Genomic DNA, 20404 nt, shown 5'->3' on the forward strand with positions numbered 1-20404 from the left:
CAATGTTTGCCAAAGCTTGACTTTAACCCACACCTTTAGATTACGTACTGAGTGTCATAACACTAGGCTATCCTTACTTGTACAGCGAATACACAGAGATCTTTTAGAGAGAAAGAAAGATGGATGGGTGCTCTATTTTGCATTTATTGTTATACGCTTCAAAAAAAAAAAACAGCTCATCTTAATTGAACTAGAATATGGTACTTTTTTACATTATTATAAGCATTTCTTCTTTGGCCAATGAAATAAGTAGAAATGAAATAATACAAGTATCATTTGAATTTAATAAAATACTGCATCAAGCATATGTGTTCTTACTTGTAAAGCTGGTCTTTTGATGGAATCAAGCAAAAGTCTGGCTCTCGTAGCCACTGCTGGATTAACATCTTCAACTGCAGCAAGGAAACAGCAGAAGGCATGGGCTAGAGAGTACTTCAGGACATGATTCTTTGTCACAGATTGGATATCCAGAAATCTGCACAGAACCACTACTTTCTCCACTACAAAAAAAAACACAACATTGAATTGGTCCCAAAAGACAATAGCAAATGTTTGAATGTCATGACCTTGACTGTTATGCATAACTAAAGCTTACAGCTTCCATTATCCAGTTCTAGTGCCTGTAATTAACAATTATTTCCTGTTTTACTTACCTGGAAATTAAACTTTTTTTATTTAGCAAATCTAGTTCAGAACATTAAATCAATCTCAGTCAGACATTGCAACTTAAAGATTAGACGTCATCGTAATTGACATTAATGTCTTCAAACCTTAGCATGAGGGTATCCAGAAACGGGAGACACTGCCGCAGAAAAAGAGACAGACCATTTAGGACTGAGATGAGGAGGAATTCCACTCCAAAGGTGGTGATTCTTTGGAATTCTCTGTCTCCAATATCTTTGTACGCTCCGTCAGTACGTTCACAACAGAGATCAATAAAGTTTCACATATTAAAATCACTAAGGGATACAGGAATAATGCAGGGAAATGATGAATGAGTAGAAAGAAAAGCAACAGTTTCATCAAATGGTAGAATGGGCTCAAAAGGGCTGAATGGCCTTTTCCTGCTCCACATGTTCTTGTGATGCAAGGTCCACCCGAGTAAATAATTCTGATAGACAACTTGTTTCAATGCTACCAAAATGTCTCTTTAGTAAAGTGATTAGAAGCGTAAGTTACTAGCCATGCTTTATTACCCTTTCTATATTTTCACCAGAAGTAAGGTAAATACCATGGACTCTGCCAGCAACCTATTGTGCTGGTCAACAACTTCCAGATGGGAATTTTAGAAGATTGAGCCAAGACTTCCCAACTCGCAAGTTCCTAGTCAAGTACTATTAATACTGATGCCTCAACTTTTCAGATAATTACACTCCCTTCTGTCCATCCTAACTATTGAACATCCGGATCTACTACAGCTAATCTAGACACCAACTGGACTGCTCACCATTTATTACATTAGCCACTCAGTCATTTTTTTGTTCTTTCAAGGCATAAATTCAAATTCACCAGAACAGAAAACAAAGTGTGGGGCTGGATGAACAGAGCAGGCCAAGCAGCATCTTAGGAGCACAAAAGCTGACATTTTGGGCCTAGACCCTTCATCAGTGAGGTCTAGGCCCGAAACGTCAGCTTTTGTGCTCCTGAGCTGCTGCTTGGCCTGCTGTGTTCATCCAACTCCACACTTTGTTATCTTGGATTCTCCAGCGTCTGCAGTTTCCACTATCACTCACCAGAACAGAAAGACAGCTTTGGTCAAGAAAATTTTAATTTATGAAATTATAAATGTGCCAGGTTACCATGGAATAAAGGGTGCAAATGGGGGAAAGTAGAAGAAGAAAAGGTAACTAAATTGGTGTCGATGTCAACTAGTTACTTGGGAGCATTCAGATGAACAGATTAACTAGATTCAAGGGAAATAATCAATGTTAACAAAAAACAACACGGATTTAGCCTTAGATTAATTTAGAAGTAATTTACACATGGGATAGTACAAATACACAAAAGGTCAGCAAGGAAGCCAGAAATCAGAAATGAAAATTAAACAAATACAACTATGAGTATACAGGACATTAGAAGGACATAGAAGTTAGAGTTTGACCTTTTGGAACTCATCCAATGGATGGAAACACAGTCTTATCCAGTTCTATTGTGATGATAGCAAACTATGCATTTTTGGTAATGTATCACAAATATCCACAATCTCCTGCATGTCATTCATTGCTTTACTAATGGGGGAAGGGGTGGGGGGGGGGGGGGGGGGGGGGATTTTTCTAGATTTTACCCTGAAATTGATCATAGGTTTTTCTGCCATTTTTTTGTGCCTGAAGATTTACTATTTCTATCAGCCAGCGAGGTGATGCATCAGTTGATACAAAATACAATAAGAACTGGCTGCTGTTACCCATTTTTCTTTACATATTTACTGCAGTGAGCTAAGCAATAACAGGATAAATGTGTACCCAAGTGAGAGATGGAGAAGACAAGCAGAGAACTGCAACAGAGAAGGAATAATAAACATCCAAAAAGACCTTCTGGAAGCCATGGATCCTCAGTGTCCTATAAGTCACATTTATACCCTGTTAGCTTGCTCATTGATGAAAGCCTGCATTACACAATGCTCAGCCAGACATCAACCTACCCTTCATTCCAGTCCCAAGCCTCAGGAAATTACTGAAATCCCATTACACTGAACATGTTGTGATAGCATACATACATTGGTGCAAATATGTGCAATAAAAATGTATAATGCATATGCCAATACTAACAAGGCAGATAAGTGCTTCTGGAATCTTTTTTTTTCTGAAAATAAAACGTTAAAACTTAATATTATAGGAAGTGACCACAGTCCCAGAAGACTATAGGGCTGGGAACTCATTAGAGAGGGAGGGCTAGAGGTGGTTTAACCTGAGGATCACCACTCCTCAGGCAGGGAGCAAGTCAAGAAGGTGGTGCCATCATGGTGACAGAAATTACAGTAAGAAGTAGGCTATCATCCAATTATTTTAATATTTGGTCATTCAATTAGAAGGAAGAACTCCAACTTATGGCGATAATGTCGCTACAGTATCTACTTAACGTAATAGAGTTGATAAACGTCATGACAATTGTAAATATCAACCATGACTAAACTGTACATAGCACAGGCAATTGATTATCTCACCTCTGTCTACACACACTTTAATTTCAACTTTCATTCCATTTTGAATTGTTACACATATTTGTAATAAGTTAGATATTTTGGGAATGGAATATTCACCTCAGTACATTGAGATTTCCAAAGTGTCTAAAAATGGCACGATAGCTATGTTGACATGCATAGAAAGTAAAACAAATAACAAACAATATACATGGACTGCAGTGATAAATAAAATTTCATGGCATCAATCCTGATTTGTGCAACAGGTAAATCTGAGTTTTTCTAAAAAAAAATCAGCAACAGTTGCACCAGATTTTGTTGGAGCAGCAGAATGTGTAGATTATACAACGGTTTACGTTGACTTATCAGTCAATTCAATGTATGGTTAACGTGACTTTCTTCATTGTCCTTTGACTGATTTTAAGATAGTGTGCAGGTTAAGTAATATAAATAGTCTTGCTACAAGTGCCCAACACAACACAGCTTTGGGATTAAACAAAAAAGAAATTTGCAACCGACAGTACTAATTTTAATTCTGACACCCTGTTTCATTAAGACACTTTTTAAGAAAAAAACAAATACTTTATTGCAGAATTTTTTATCTTAAGTTAGGGTTTTTGAGTTTTAAAAGTTGTATTTGAGTTTGAGTTTTAATAGCTTACATTCTTTGCACTGTGCATATTTTTTTCATCTTACCAGCTTCAAAACGCATTTTCCAGTCCTTGCTGTTAAAATTGCTATCAATGATGCTCCAGAATATATCAGCACCACGAGAAAGCGAAAGAGCGTGCAGGAACATGGGTATTGCCACAGAGGCAAGCTGAGAGAATTCAGACTTAAGTACTTTCCACAGGCTGCAAAAGACACAAGTAGAAATGAACTTTGGATGGCGTCTTCCATTTTTATAAGCTAAATGCACAAAGAGAATGCACTTGCGTACCTTCTTTCTTCACATCACAGACAATTTTATCACCTTGCCACTTTGGAACTCAGTAGTTTCTTACTGTCCAATGTCAATCTTGAAGTTATATGGCCAGTTACTTAAAAGGAATTATGGATTGCTGGGTGAATCGCAAGCCAGCAGTCTCACTGAGATGTTTAGATGGCATTCAGGAACTGCCATAGTGTTAGGCATGCAGTCTGAGACTATTTTCTAGACATCAAGATAATACGTGGAATTTGTAATCTGGAGAAGCAAGATCACTTGCTGCTGATATCCAAGATCGATCTAAATTGTCTCCCTGGGACAGATTTCCTTTTCCCAAGAAGCTGTTTAAATTCAGCACCAAGTAAAGGGGATCTCTTTGCATGCAGCAGCAGTGATGTCAACAAAACAGGAAGCAGTGACCCACAACAATGTATTCACACACAACAAAAACAGTTGATATTTTTTCCTTGCAATTTAAATTGGGGTAACAAAGTAAATAGTCACTGCACAGTTGGTTTAAGTCATACTAACTCATTTTCAAAATTCATTTTAAAAAGTACAATTTGTTACTCTATTATAAACCTTTCAGGAACATTGTGTTTAGCAATAATTATGAAGTTAGTACATTATTAAAAACTGTTACATGCCATTTGACAAGGATAAACTTTGTCAAGGCTTGTTTTTTCCCAAATAGTGAAACCAAAAGCATGAGATTAGAAGTTTTCATTCGTTCAATTTCCCATTAACTGCAATGCGACGGAGGGAAATATGAGGGGGAAATGCCTTAAATGCACAAACCGGTGAAGCATAGAGTTACTCATATCAACTTCTGGATTTCCAAACTGTCTGTTGCATGTGCAGAGTCCAGCACGTACTGTAATTTTCAATGGAGTAACAATTATGCTGGTGGTCAATTTCACCACCATTACAACTGCAAAATCCAGGCCAATGCTTTCAATCTATGTTAGATTAAAGAACTCAAATAACAGCGAACACCTTTTTGTTTATAAATCTCTCTTTCAATACTTAATGTGTTTAGTGGCTGTGTAAACATATCACAGTACAGCCGCACCCTTTCAACAGGGGGCACTCCCACAACTGGCAAGAAGCTTCCAACAGAATGTTCTACCTGATGTGGCAAAGTTTTTGTTATCTCCCAACATTAGAAACTGACCATGGATACTGTGCTGTTCAAGAATCCTACAAATATTTATAACAGCTGTAGATATGTCGCATTTATGAAACACAAAGGTCTTTAGGCTAACTTTAAGCTACTGGGTTATAGGAGAGGAGCATGCTTCAAGGTCATAAAGTATACACAAAAGGAAAATAAAATAAAAATGATACTAAGCTAAGGAGAATAGTGAATTGAGAGGTTACGCTGAGTGACTTCAGAGGGACACTGACAAGTTGGGCAAATGGACAGACATCGGACAGATGAATTTCAATCAGATAAATGTAAGAGAATGTATTTTAGGAGAAGGAACATGGACAGACAATACAGGCTCAATGGTATAAGTCTGAGTACAGAAGCAGGGGCACCTTAGGGTTCAAGCGTATAATTTTATGAAGGTGGCCATGCAATTTAAAAGTGTTAAGAAGGCTTCTAAGATGCTTGGATTTATAAATTGACACAGAGTATTAAAGCAAGGAAGTGATGCTACACTACTTCAAATATGGTGTGACTGATTTGTAGACATGTGTTCAGTTCTGGCATACTATTTAAGAAAGGATGTTAATGCCCTGGAGGGAGTGCAAAGGAGATTTATTAGAACAATATCAGCAATGAAGGACTTAAGATGCACAGATAAGAAAAGGATTTTCTGCTTCCACTGGTTGGTATGTTAGCAACTAGGAGTCACAATTTCAAGATTATCAACAAGAGAGCTACGAGTGAGAAGTGAAGAAACGTTTTACTTAGAGTTGTTAGAATTCAGAATGTGCTGCATGGGACAGTGGTGGAGGCAATTCCATAGTAGGTTTCAAAGGAGGTCTGATATATATTTGGAAGTGGTGAATTGCGAGGGCTATGGAGATAGGGTTGGAGGACGGCACAAACTGATAGCTCTTTCAGGAGCTGGTGCAGAAAAAATGGGCTGAATGGCCTCCTTCTGTGTAATAAAAGTCTATTATTTTATTACTTCAAGACGTAGACTGCATTACATGTGGACATTTTGGTCAAGTTACACTCCCACCATCTAGCTTCATTTTTCACAAAGATCACACTAGATCTCTGCGTCTCCAGGTGCAGTATCAGTATTTGTTAGATTTACAACATATTGTGCAATTCATGCTTTTGGAGTTATATTATATTCTATTGTTATTATTATATTATTGTTTTTTGTCGTTTATGGATAACATGCTTGTTGCGCCCCACGTTACTGATCCAGCGTTATGTCCATATTTAAGGGCTGATTCTTGCATAAAATCTGGATGTTGATTTAACAACTGTCATGAGTTGATCACAGGAAATAAAATTGCTAGAGTATCACACGATTTGAAATAAAACACTAAATCACTGAATTAATGATTGCTACAAATGCTTCTATCATAGAATCATTGAACACCTACACAGTGTGACCATTTGGCCCATCGAGTTCACACTGGCCCTCCAAAGAGCTTCCCAACCAGGAACCCCCTCCCCACCCTACCCTGTAACCCTGCATTTTACCATGGCTAATCCATCTAACCTGCATGTCCTTAGTCTGTATTTCTGTACAAATTTCCATTAATCAAAATTAAGAGTCAGAAAATCTGAAACAAAGTTCCAAATATGCGAACAAATTACAAACATATTAGGAAACTATACAGTCAATGGGGAGACATAGGTTTACAGATTACACATTCTAACAATTATTGATAAGTTACTCATCTTTCACACATTGCTAACCTTACCTGGAAATCAACATTTTCTCTTGAATATAAGCAAGAAAGTTTGGATAATCTTTTCTGGCAAGATACAAACACTCTCCATGGAGACACAGTATTTTTAAACAGTTGAGCATGTTGAAAAGAATGTCAGGCTCCTCACAATTTGGGATTTCCTGTTGAGACACACAAGTGAAGCACGGAGAAGAATTAAAAGACACAAGTGCTGAAATATAACTGAAAATGTTAAATCATGATTACCTGCAAGATTGTATGTATTAACTTCAATGTAGCAGGAAGTTGTTCATAATCAAAGCTTCTCTCTGCATTATTTTTCACTTCTACTAAAATAGAAAAAAAAAGTGTTAGGAACTACATAACCACTAATTTTTCTGAAGGTACAACAGAATTATTTGTTAAATTGTAAGTTACTCTGATATTAGTTTGGAGAGAACAAATTATACTTGAAGTAATTTCTAACAAATAGAACTGAATTTTATCAAAAATTGGATGTGTGTCAAGTTCAGGGAGTTTGGAGGAGAGTTTCTCTCCATGAGCTCCAGTGAACTTTCTCATGCTATTCTCCTCAGCCTGCCTTATTAGTTGTACACCAGACCTCCACAGCACTCTACTCACTTCATCTTGTGCTGAGCAATGGTGGAAGTACTCACCACCGGACCTGCCCAGATTTCAGGTCCTGGGGCTATGTTTACAACACAGTCTTGCCCTAATTCACATGTTGCCATGCAAGAGCTGCATTTCACAATGCAATGGAGCAAAAAGCAGCAAAGGTTCTGAGGGAACATAAATTCTACAGGTGGCACTTCATTGTAAATACAAGTTGATATATTGCCATTTTATATCATCACCTCTCTGGTCAGCCATCATTGCAACTGCAGTTATAAGAATCAAGCTACAGAGGCTATCCCTCAGTAGCACCTTTTGCAAATGCCCTGTGTAGCATAATATCTTCTCATTTTCAATGTGGAATAATCACACACTGGAAAGCCTTCAAGCAGGTGAAAATGTTCACTTTTATTCAACGACAACAAAAGTGAACAAAAGGTCAACAAAGAAAAGCTGAAATTACTTCTGGGATCACATAAGAACTACTTGGCTTTTTGAGCAACAAGTGTACAATCAATGAATGATCAATGCACTTAGCATGCATCTGCTCAAACTGGATGAGATACATTCAGTTGAAATAGTTTATATGCATTTTAGCAAAGCTTTTGACAAGGTCCTACATGGGAGGCTGATCGAAAAAGTTAAAGCTAATGGAACTGAGGGAAATTTGGCAAGATGGATCAGAAGCTGGCTTAGTAATTGGACACAAAGGGTAGTGGCAGAAGACTGTTTCAGTGACTGGAGGTTGGTGTCAAAGTGTACCACAATACTGGATCCTTATTGTTTGTTCTACACATAACTGAAAATGTGGAGGGAATATTAAGCAAATTACGGACAACATCAAGATTGGTAGGGTGGTTAATAATGAAGTGGATGGTTGTAGGTTGCAGGCAGGCATAGACAGGTTGGTCAGATGGACAGAGCACTGACAAAGAGCACTTAAGTGCAAGGTGTCTGTCTGCAAAACCATCCACAAGAACAATCCAGCCATCAAAACTTCATCTTCGGGAAGCCCATCATCCATTCCATGGTAGCCCTGGTTGAAAAACTGGCTGCATTACTTCTACACTCAGCCTCAGTTAAGGAAGGGTATGCATAATGGAATTATCAGCTATGTTTGCAGAGGGTAACCATTGTGCCCCAGCAGCCATCCTTATATGGCATCAGGCCCAAGAAATGAAGCAGAAAATTGGTGTTCTCCAGGACACAGGCATCATGGCAGCTCCCAGTATATATTGTGCAGATTCTAAATGTGAAGAACTGACAGAATGGAACCCTTTAAAGTCTGCTGCATTTAACAAGATGCATGCAAAGTTGATAATACCCAGCCACTAGGGGGCGCTGGCCGTGGAAGCTACCTGTGGCCTGAGCTATGGCACTGACATTGGTGGAGGAAAACGAGATGAAGCCATGTGATTTCGCAAAAATTGAATTGATAAAAATCTCAATATAAGTTGAAATCTACTGGATATTACACAGGTTCCCTAGTGGATCCTTGAAACAGCCAATTGCAAAAACAAATTTATCGCAGCGTGGTTCAGGGGTTAGCTGTGCTGCCTCACAGTGCCAGGGGCCCCGAGTTCGATTCCAGTCTCAGGTGACTGTCTGTGTGGAGTTTGCACATTCTCCCTGTTTCTGCATGGGTTTCCTTCGGGTGCTCCAGTTTCCTCCCGCAGTCCAAAGTTGTGCAGGCTCGGTGGATTAGCAATGCTTAATCGCCATAGTATCTAGGGTGGGAAATGCAGGGATAGGGTAGGGGGTGGGTCTGGGTGCGATGCTCTTTGGAGTGATGGTGTGGACTAGATGGGCCAAATGGCCTGCTTCTACACTGTAATGATTCTTATAAGATGTCACCTTGACTGCCAGTGGGATTAAAAAAGCCACCTATGTTCCTGCCAAGGTGCTTAGCCGTATAGCTGTGTGGAGGTGTTGCATGTACCAATCAGCATGCCAGTATACTGACTTCTGCAACAGAAGTCACTGCCATGCCCCAACCTTAGCCATCAGCACAACTGGAAGAATATGGATACAGGGAAAACACAGACAGCCACAGACCCCTTCAGGTTGCAGATTTTGCTCCAGCAGTTCAGGCTACTCTGTGACAGTTTCTCAGGACAGCCTGAGGCTGTAGAAATACTGCCCTTTGCTCATCTGTTGGAAATGGCATTAAGGGCAATAGATTCTGGGTGTCCTACAATTCTGATTATCCTCAGGGTACTTCAACTGTTCAACAGCCATTGGAGGTTCCTGCTAGTCCTGGGCTTGCTGGCAGATTTATTCCTCCTCTATTCACAGTTCCAATAAACCTGTGTGGGCAATATCAGAAACAGACCAAGTTTTTTGTAATGGGAGTGGTCACGCTGTTGGTGACTTCGATCCAAGATGGAGGCCCAAAAGGAACAAGCAGCAAGCTGGAGCTGCCAAGTTACTGCTCTAACTTTCATGTCAGGAATTATCGGCAACTATTTTCTATTTGACTGCAAAAGAACAGGGGTCTCCAGAACAATGAAAAGAGAACAGATACTAACGGACCTTGAGGTTCAACGGCATTACCATCACTACATCTCCCACTGTCAACATCCTGGGAATTACCATTGACTAGAAACTCAACTGGGCTCACAACATTAACAGAGTGTCTAAAGGATCAAGTCAGAGGCTAGGAATCTTGCAGCGAGTAACTCATCTCCTTACTCCTCATAGTCTGTCCACCATCTACAAGGCAGATGTCAAGAGTGTGATGGAATACACACCACTTGCCCGGATGAGTGTAGCTCCAACAACACTCCAGAAGTGCGACAACATCCATGACAAAGCAACCCATTTGACTGGCACCACATCCTCAAAGATTCACACCACCCACCAATAACACTAGGAGCACAGATGTGCATAATCCGCAATATACACTGCAGAAATTTTCCAAAGATCCTGAGACTGCACCTTCCAAACCTACAACCACTTCCACCTAGAAGGACAAGAGCAGCAGGTATATGGGAACACCAACCCCTGAAGCTTCCCCTACAAGCCATTAACTGTCCTGACTTGGAAATAAGTCATCAATTCTTCACTGTCACTGGGTCTAAATTTGAATTTTCTCCACAGCAAAACTGTGATCTACCTTCAGCACACAGGCTGCAGCAGTGCAAGAAGGCAGTTCACTACAAGTTTCTCCAGGGCAGCTAGGGACGGACAATCAGTAGTAGCTTAGCCAGCAATGCTCACATTCTACAAATGAATTTAAAAAGTAGGCATGCAAATACATGCATTTAGGCCATGCCATTCACTAGCACTGTTCAAAACCTTGTCGCAGAATTTGAAATTTTTTTTCCACGAATTGAGAATCTAATTTCTTCCAATTGTGCCATATTTTCCCAACTGACTCAACAACCAACACTGTTTTGGGAAGACAATCAGCTTCAAGTTCCCCTCTAAGTCACACGCCATTTTCACTTGGTTAGAAGTTACTGACCAAATATTCTATATTTTCCTCAAACATCATTGCAAGCATATGATCAAAAGAAGGGCCAAAGTGACCAATATTACTGGGGGTAAATTGATGCCACAGTCCTCCTGATCATCCACTGTAACTTCAGCAGAAGAGCCATGGAATGGCAGTATTAAAACAGGTCAGAGAATTTTTTCAGAGTTCACCAAGTTACAGCAAACAATTGGAAGAAATTCACCCTAGTTGACGTTGCCTCTTAAAAACAGTTTCACTACAAGAGGTACAGATGCTTTTAATCAACAGCTATTATTCAAAATGTACTAACATTTTAATGCAGAATGTTATTTACTTTTCATTTGATTTATATGTTAGCCTTTAACAATAGGTTCTATAATTATGACAAGTCATTATTACTGATCAAGGTACAAAGTTAGATGTGAAATTTAATAAACCTTTGTATACAGATGTGGTAATTAAATTTATATTGTTTTTTAAAAAATCAACTCATTCAAGTCACATCACATCCAATGATGTCCCCAATCAATCATCTATGAACTATCACTGCTTCCATTATTGTCGATGAAAACTTGTAAGCAGCCAGTTTCAACCAGAGCACATTTTGTAAAGGCAACTATTAACTATACCAGGGTTTTCTTCACATCCATTATTGATCAGTTGATTTTCATCCTCTTTTGAATTATCGTCTCTCGAATTATCATCTTCTTCTCCTTCAAAGCCTATAGTGAATTCAGGCCTAGAAAACAGCATACTGTCTTCAAAGCTGTCAGTGGGTTCCTAAAGGAGAACAAATACATGCTGACCTAGGATTTACATGAACTATCATTAGATAGAAGTCAGCAGCATGAGTTTCAGGAGGTGTCTGAAGATAAAGAAAGAAACAGGGCTTTCCTAGATGATCCTGGAGGAGATGGAAGTTTGGCCGAAGAGAATGAAGCCCAAATCTAAAATAGCTATCACAGGTACACCCACATTTTCTCCCCTTTGAATTTAGAGCATTCAGATGGGGCTGTCTACAATCAGAATCGGAAGGAATAGCCATTTGCCTTGGACAAAGATATACAGATTAACACTGTGCTTCAGCATTAGGCAAGTTTCACTTTTCTAAACCTACAGGAACACATTAAAAAGTAATTAATTAATGTCATCTCAAAACTATATTCAAAGGGTGAAATTTTAGGGGTTCTGCAGTCCTGCATTCCCCCACCCCTGGCCCCAGCTAAAGGTCAGAGGGGAACCTGCCCACAATCTGACAGTTGTCTTGCAACAACTTAACAAGAGACTTCTACCGTTGTCTCAGGAGGATGTCCACCACTTCGAAGACTTGCAGCCAATCAAATTGGCCAGCAGTTCTGTATTCCCACCAGCACAAAACTGTGGTCACTACTGGCACTACAAGCAGGCCCAGGTAAATTCGTGTTTGAGGATCTCATTGATGAATCGGAGAGGACTGGACTCAATATTTCAGGGGGATGAGCAATGATCCTGGGAAAGCGAGATAGCATGGCCCACAGAACCTCAAGAGAAGGAAACCTCCTCCAGGCCCGGCACCAGCCCTTGGTGCTAATTATTCAGCTTTCCACATGGCATAGGCCTCCAATAACACTGAAGGTAGGTGGCATGTAACATGTCAGACAGGTCAGAGGTGAGCGACTAGGTGAAGGGAGACCAGCTGGTAGATTTTACATGTCATCAACATTCTTCCTCAAGTACTTTCAAATTTGTCAGCCGGGAAAGTGTAAAGTTCAGTTTCAAGAGCTAATATGCAAACCACATTTCACCCTGAACCATTGTCTCCTTACCACCAGTTTGATTTCCTCTTTAGGTGCCAATCGCTCCAGCAGCTCACATGCGAGTTGGTAGCACAAAATACTGGATTGACACACATTGCATTCAACTGCACTTTCATCTTTCTGGCAGGTATGTGATCCTCCCCATGGGGCTTGGAATACATTGTTTATGATGGAAATTATGTCCCTGGATAATCCATGGTCGAGACCCAGAACTATACCATCATCTTGCAATTCCATCTGTAGCATTGAGATAGAAATTTAAATAAGTTTTAACTGCTCCATATATATCTAATATATATCTAAAACAACTGTATTGTTTCTCATAATGGCTTGGAATAACATTATGCTAACACAGATTTGAATTGTATTTTCAATATGAAATGATACAGTAACATAAGCTAATGGGAACATGCAGAGGACATTCAGTTTGTCAAACCTGCTCCACAAAATATGAAATAATAAGGTGCAGAGCTAGATGAACACAGCAGGCCAAGCACCAGAGAAGCAGAAAGGCTGACGTTTCGGGCCTAGAACCTTCTTCACAAACCTCCCCCGCCGACCAAATATGAAAACATGGCTGACCAAATACTTTTACTCACCCATCACCATAACACTGTATGCCCCAGTAATCACAAAATCTGTCAATCTCTACCTTAAAGATATTCAATGGCTGAATTTTCACAGCCCTCGGTGACTGAAAAATTCCAAAGATCATGATTCTTGGAGTAAAACAATTCTGAAGAAGGGTCACGACCCAAAACGTCACCTTTTCTGCTCCGCTGATGCTGCCTGGCCTGCTGTGTTCATCCAGTTCAACACCTTGTTATCTCCTTATCTTAGAGTCTATTTTAAATTGTGTCCCCTCACAATTATGTCCGCTTATAGACACGTCATCCAGGGGAAACATCTTTCCTGCATCTAGCCTGTCTGTCTATCTCTTTCAGTACTTTGGAGGTTTCAATCAGATGGTGAGGAAATGAGTGCCCCTGGATGGCAGGTCATTGGGTGGGTTTGTTGACAGAGGCACCCCAGGAGTGAAGTGCTAGGGAAAGTGCAAGATGTAACTGCAGTGAGTAGGTAACTGACCAAGTGGGTGAGTCCTTGGGGGTGAAGGAAGAGGTGGCATAGGAGAGTCAAGGCAGGGTGGGGTGTGTGAGTCCCCAGCAGTGAAATACGAACTTGCATCTGGACAACATTTGCAAAACAATTTAACATGTGCCAGGAATTACACTGACAACTAGTGTAGGATCGTTGTCTTTTGGACTCTTAGGCGGTGTTCTTGAGCATACTGGAAGCCTGAATCGGTGAGATTTGTAGGGGTCATTATTGGGAACCTTGTTGTTTGTGGTATTTAGAAATGATTTAGGCCTGAATGTAGAAGGCTTGATTAATAAGTTCAGGAATGATACAAAAATTGATGGGATGGTAAGTAGTGAGGAGGATAGCCTCAGATTAAAGGAGGATATAAACAGATTTGTCAGATGCGCTGATCAGTGCCAAATGAAATTCAGTAAGTGTAAGGTGGTGCATTTGGGTAAGAGAAAAAAAGCAAGCAAAGGCGTGATGAATGCTAGGACTCTGGGAAACACCCAGGATTAGAGGGACCTTGTTGTGAACATCCATCAGTCCCAAAAGGTAGTGGGACAGGTAGGTAAAGTGGTGAAGTTGACATTTGGGACATTTGCCTTGAAGTACAGAGTTTTAAAAACAGGGTCGTTATGCTGGAACGGTATAAACCACTGTTCAGATCACAGCTATTACACATTATTATGTACAGTTCTGGATCCACATAATAGAAGGGACATTATTGCACTGGAGAGAGTATTTGCCAGGGCACTGGCTTGCCTGGTGAGTTTGTGTTATAAAAAGTGGGATTCAATATCCTGGAATAACAAAGTGTAGAGCTGCATGAACACTGCAGGCAAAGCTGCATCAGAGGAGCAGGAAGGCTGACGTTTTGGGCCTAGGCCTTTGTTCAGAAATTGGAGAAGTGGGGACATGATTGAGATGTGTAAAATTATGAGGGGCTCAGCCTATCTGCGTTCAGTTTTCTATCCAGCCTCCAAAGCGGGAATTTATCAGAGGAGTGCTGAATATCTCAGTACACAATGTCCTTTGGCTCTCCTTTATCAAATTTGACAGTTACATCTTCAGTGAAAATCAACACTTTCAACAAGCACAACTTTCCATTTGCAAATTCATAATGACTACACCCAATCAGATAGTTTTCAACCAGATATCTATTTAACTGATACTATAGTAGATTGTAGCACTTTCTCTACTACTGATGTAAGGCCAACAGGCCTGCAGCCCTGTTTTCTCGCTCCCTTTCCTGTTACATTATTACCATCACACCTGCAGAAATCACTGCAGAATCTGTAGACTATGTGAAGAAAACCACAACTGCATTAGTTTTCCCTACAACTACCAACTTCAACCCTCTGAGATGAAGACCATCAGGTTCTGGGGTTTCAGCAACTTATAGACCCATGAATTTCTCCAGTACAATCTTCTTACTGATTGTAATTTCCTTGAACTTGTTTTCCCTGGCCACTTTTGATGTCTATTTCTGGGAGATTTCTTCAATGGTGAAATTAAAGTATGTGTCCCAAGAAGCTGTAACATATTCATCTTTAAATCGTGCACAGAATAAATTAACCTGAAATTTCGCACATGATATACCCAGAAAAGGAGCAACTAAATCATTACCTGTTTCAGTAGCAAATCAAACATCAGAATAAAGCAAGACAGGTTCATCTCATCATCATCAGAATCAAAGTCAATAGCTCTTCCTCCTGCAGATCCGAAATTTTTAAAACAACCACGGAATGGACTGCGCAATGGACTGCGGAATGGGCTACGAAAGGGGCTAGGAAACGGGCTAAGAGTAACATGTTGACCTCTGCGTCCAGGATCCGATACAACACTAACCTAAGGAAAAACAGCACATTCATCAGGACAATGGCTCGAAGAAAATAAGAATAAAGTCACTGTATAAAACATACAATCAAGACCCACCATTCATATGCTGACCTTTCCTGAATTTGCTTATTGTACTGTGCACCCACTGTGAGGCCAAGCTTCACTCAGCTATGCCTTTAAAGAGAAAAACTGAAAAAAACTTCATTCTGGATTATAAAATGCATGCTAAACAAGTGACCTATACTGTGCCTGCACAGTTTGTCAAGCCCGTTGTTGTAAAACTGACTGTTTAGAGAATTTTGAGGAACGTAATCAATGTAAATAGCAGGACTTCATTTTACATTGAGCAGAATCAAAATAAGAAACAGCCCACTTAAGCAAATTTAAACAAGGCACATGCAACTTAACTATTAATATTTCAATGCCATAACATGTTTAATCACAATACACTACATGATGGCGGGCAGGGGTGAAGATGTGTTCGCTGGTGGATCTCTCTGAAGGTGCAGAGATGGTGGAAAATGATCCACTGAATACGGAGGGTGAAAAAGTTCATTGAGTAGGGTAAGACCGCTAGCCAAAGAAGTGAACGTCGAGGCAAAGGCAACAAAAGGAGACATTATAACAGGGGTGTTACGGGGTAAAGCTGAAACTTTCTTTTCCTTCATTTGTAGGATGTTTGTGTTACTGGGTGGAGCAGCATTCACTGACTACCCCTTATACTTTGCTAACAACAGATCATTCAACATCAGAGATCATAACACAGAACTACAGAAACAAGCATTAGGAGAAAGCCACAAGGCTCTGCAAATGTGTTCTGCAGGTCAATATGATCATGGCTAATCCTCTCTCCCAATGCCATATTCCCATTTCTCTCCTTACTCCTGAGAACCTTAAATGGTTTGAGTCACAATTTCTCTGGCTAGTGCAACCAAAGCCCAGCTGCACAAGGGCAACTAAAAAAGAAAGGAAGAGCAATTCTGAAAGGACACTCAAGAGTGATAGCTACATCAGGTGCTTCTGTGGTCGCAAATGTAACTCTTCGAGAATGTGTTGCCTTCCTCGGGCCGGGAACAAAGATATTGCCGAAAGGCAGTAGGGTATCGTGAAGGGGGAAGGTGAACAGTCAGAGATCACGATTCACTTTGGTATCAATGACAAAAGGAGAAAGACGGATGAGGTTCTGTAACAGGAATTTAATCAGTTAGGTAGCAGATTGAAAAACAGAACTTCAATGGTGAGAATCTCCAAATTACTCATCGTGCCACATGCTGGCAAGTATAACAATAGACACATGCAGATGAGCACGTGGCTGATGAATGGTGCAGGAGGGACGGCTTTAGATTCCTGGATCACTGGGTCCATTTTTCAGAATGATGGCATTTGTACAAGTCCAATGGGTTGAACATTAACATACTTGTAGAGGGTTTGGCGGGGAGGTGTTGGTTTGAGAGTGCCACTAATGTCATTTAAACTCATTTGGCAAGGGTATGGATTTTGGAATAGGAAATGATGCACAAACAAGTACAGAAGACAGACAAACCAACCAGAAAGACACACTGAATATAGTCATGTTAAAATATTTGGGAGCATAGCCAGGCAGGATAGCATTTAAAACTCATCTCGATCCACATGGACAAGGAGAACCACGACTTCAACTGGGCCAAGACCAAGACCCTGGGACAGGCTAGGCAGAGACGAGCACCAGAATTCCTGGAAGCATGGCACTCCACGAAGCAGGCTATTAATAAACACATTGAACTCGGCCCCATATACATTCCACTACGGAGGAAACCTGGAAGTGAGGCAATCCATCACAATGGACCCCAGGGTTTAAAAGCCAGGCAGGGAAACACACCGACGCTTCAGAGATAACAAAGTGTGGAGCTGGATGAACACAGCAGGCCAAGCAGCATCTTAGGAGCACAAAAGCTGAAGTTTCGGGCCTAGACCCATCAGAGGGGGATGGGGTGAGCGTACTGAAATAAATAGGGAGAGAGGGGGAGGGGGACCGAAGATGAAGAGAGAAGAAGATAGGTGGAGAGAGTATAGGTGGGGAGGTAGGGAGGGGATAGGTCAGTCCGGGGAGGACGGACAGGTCAAGGAGGCAGGATGAGGTTAGTAGGTGGGGAATGGTGGTGCGGCTTGAGGTGGGTGAAGGGGATAGGTGAGAGGAAGAACAGGTTAGGGAGGCAGGGATGAGCTGGGCTGGTTTTGGGATGCAGTGGGGAAAGGGGAGATTTTAAGCTTGTGAAGTCCACATGGGGGATACCATTGGGCTGCAGGGTTCCCAAGTGGAATATGAGTTGCTGTTCCTGCAACCTTCAAGTGGCATCATTGTGGTACTGCAGGAGGCCCGGGATGGACATGTCATCTAAGGAATGGGAGGGGGAGTTAAAATGGTTCGTGACTGGGAGGTGCAGTTGTTTATTGCGAACCGAGTGGAGGCGTTCTGCAAAGCGGTCCCCAAGCATTTCCCCAAAGTACAGGAAGCCACAACGGGTACAGTGGATACAGTATACCACATTGGCAGATGTGCAGGTGAACATCTGCTTGATGTGGAAAGTCATCTTGGGGCCTGGGATGGGGGTGAGGGAGGTGGTGTGGGGGCAAGTGTAGCACTTCCTGTGGTTGCAAGGGAAAGTGCCGGGTGTGGTGGGGTTGGAGGGGAGTGTGGAGTGGACAAGGGAGCCCCAGAGAGAGTGGTCTCTCCGGAAGGCAGACAAGGGTGGGGATGGAAAAGTGTCTTGGGCGGTGGGGTCGGATTGTAGATGGTGGAAGTGTCAGAGGATGATGCGTTGTATCCGGAGGTTGGTGGAGTGGTATGTGAAGACTAGGGGGATTCTCTCTGGACGGTTATTGCGGGGGCAGGGTGTGACGGATATGTTGCGGGAAATGCGGGAGACACGGTCGAGGGTGTTCTTGACCACTGCTGCGGGGGGAAGTTGCGGTCCTTGAAGAACACGGACATCTGGGATGTGCGGGAGTGGACGCTTCATCAGAGGCTGCACTGAGGATGTTACCAAGCATGGTAACGAAACGTCTGTGGAACAACAAGCCAGCTCGGCGAGCCAACCAACCTCAACAGGATAGCATTTATTTTAATGCATAGAACTCGCAAGAAAGGCAGATGAATTCAAGATATTGATTGACACATGGAGATATGTCTTCATTGCTATCATGGAGACATGGTTGAGGGACAGCTGGACTGGTAGCTTAAAATTAAAGGTCATACAATCTTCAGATGAGACACGGAAGGGTGTAAACAGGAGCTGGTACTGCAATACTGACAACTACTGAAATAAGAAAGGATGGTACTTTAGAAGACTCCTCAAATTGCCCTACAGGGAGAAGCAAAAAAACCAAAAAAAGTGGGCAGTCACATTGCTAAAAGTATTATATCGATCCCCAAACAATCAAGGAGAGGAAATAGGACAAATATGTCAGCAAATCTCAGACAGCCATAAAAATAATAGTAGGGTATTTCAACTTGTCCAATATTAACTGGGATAGACAGTATCCAAGGCTTAGAGGTGCAGAACTTTTAAAATGAATCCAAGAGAATTTTTTAAGCCAATTTGCAGAAAGTCCAACAAAAGAGGGGCTAGAATGGGACTTAATTTTAGGGAACGAAGCTAGACAAGTGACAAGGATGGTCAAGGATGAGATTTCTAAATTCCTGGAAGTGCAGGGTCAGATTAGAACAAGTCAGCATGGATTTACTAAGGGGAGGTCGTGCCTGACAAACCTGTCAGAATTCTTTGAAGAGGTAACAAGTATGTTGGACCAGGGAAACCCAGTAGATTTTATCTATCTAGACTTCCAAAAGGCCTTTGATATGGTGCCTCACAGGAGGCTACTGAGCAAGGTGAGGGCCCATGGTGTTCGAGGTGAGCTACTGGCTTGGACTCAGGATTGGCTGTCTGACAGAAGGCAAGGAGTTGGGATAAAAGGCTCTTTCTCGGAATGGCAACCGGTGACGAGTGGTGTCCCACAGGGTTCAGTGTTGGGGCCGCAGCTGTTCACTTTATATATTAATGATCCGGATGAAGGGACTGGGAGCATTCTGGCAAAGTTTGCCGATGATACGAAGATAGGTGGACAGGCAGGTAGTACTGAGGAGGTGGGGAAGCTGCAGAAAGATTTAGACAGTTAGGAGAGTGGTCCAGGAAATGGCTGATGAAATTCAATGTGAGTAAATGTGAGGTTTTGCACTTTGGAACAAAGAATACAAGCATGGACTATTTTCTAAATGGTGAGAAAATTCGCAAAGCAGAAGTACAAAGGGATCTGGGAGTGTTGGTCCAAGATTCTCTAAAGGTTAATTTGCAGGTAGAGTCCGTAATTAAGAAAGCGAATGTAATGTTGTTGTTTATTTCAAGAGGGTTGGAATATAAAAGCAGCGATGTGCTTCTGAGGCTTTATGAAGCTCTAGTTAGGTCCTATTTAGAATACTGTGTCCAATTTTGGGCGCCACACCTCAGGAAGGACATACTAGCCCTGGAGCGTGTCCAGCGGAGATTCACACGGAAGATCCCTGGAATGATAGGTTTAACGTATGATGAACAGCTAAGGATCCTGGGATTGTACTCATTAGAGTTTAGAAGGTTGAGGGGAGATCTAATAGAAACTTACAAGATAATGTATGGTTTAGAAGGGGTGGACGC

At 41.4% G+C, this 20404-nt stretch overlaps 1 protein-coding gene across 2 annotated transcripts in view; it reads right to left on the minus strand.

The window, feature by feature from the left end:
• Positions 1 to 20404, minus strand: part of LOC125455968 (protein unc-79 homolog) — a 224657-nt gene that overhangs the window by 125695 nt on the left and 78558 nt on the right. Inside the window, exons 18-24 of one of the 2 annotated variants that reach the window (XM_048538588.2) lie at positions 15525 to 15746; positions 12825 to 13052; positions 11649 to 11799; positions 7197 to 7276; positions 6963 to 7111; positions 3836 to 3993; positions 319 to 500 (exon numbers count right to left, since the gene is read on the minus strand). In XM_048538588.2, coding sequence (XP_048394545.1) covers positions 319 to 500; positions 3836 to 3993; positions 6963 to 7111; positions 7197 to 7276; positions 11649 to 11799; positions 12825 to 13052; positions 15525 to 15746 — 1170 coding nt within the window. Of the gene's footprint in view, positions 1 to 318; positions 501 to 3835; positions 3994 to 6962; positions 7112 to 7196; positions 7280 to 11648; positions 11800 to 12824; positions 13053 to 15524; positions 15747 to 20404 lie in introns of both variants that reach the window. The other variant, XM_048538586.2, reaches the window with a different exon arrangement.

This window comes from Stegostoma tigrinum, chromosome 10 (genome assembly GCF_030684315.1).
Source record: "Stegostoma tigrinum isolate sSteTig4 chromosome 10, sSteTig4.hap1, whole genome shotgun sequence".
In the NCBI taxonomy this organism is placed as follows: Eukaryota; Metazoa; Chordata; class Chondrichthyes; order Orectolobiformes; family Stegostomatidae; genus Stegostoma; species Stegostoma tigrinum.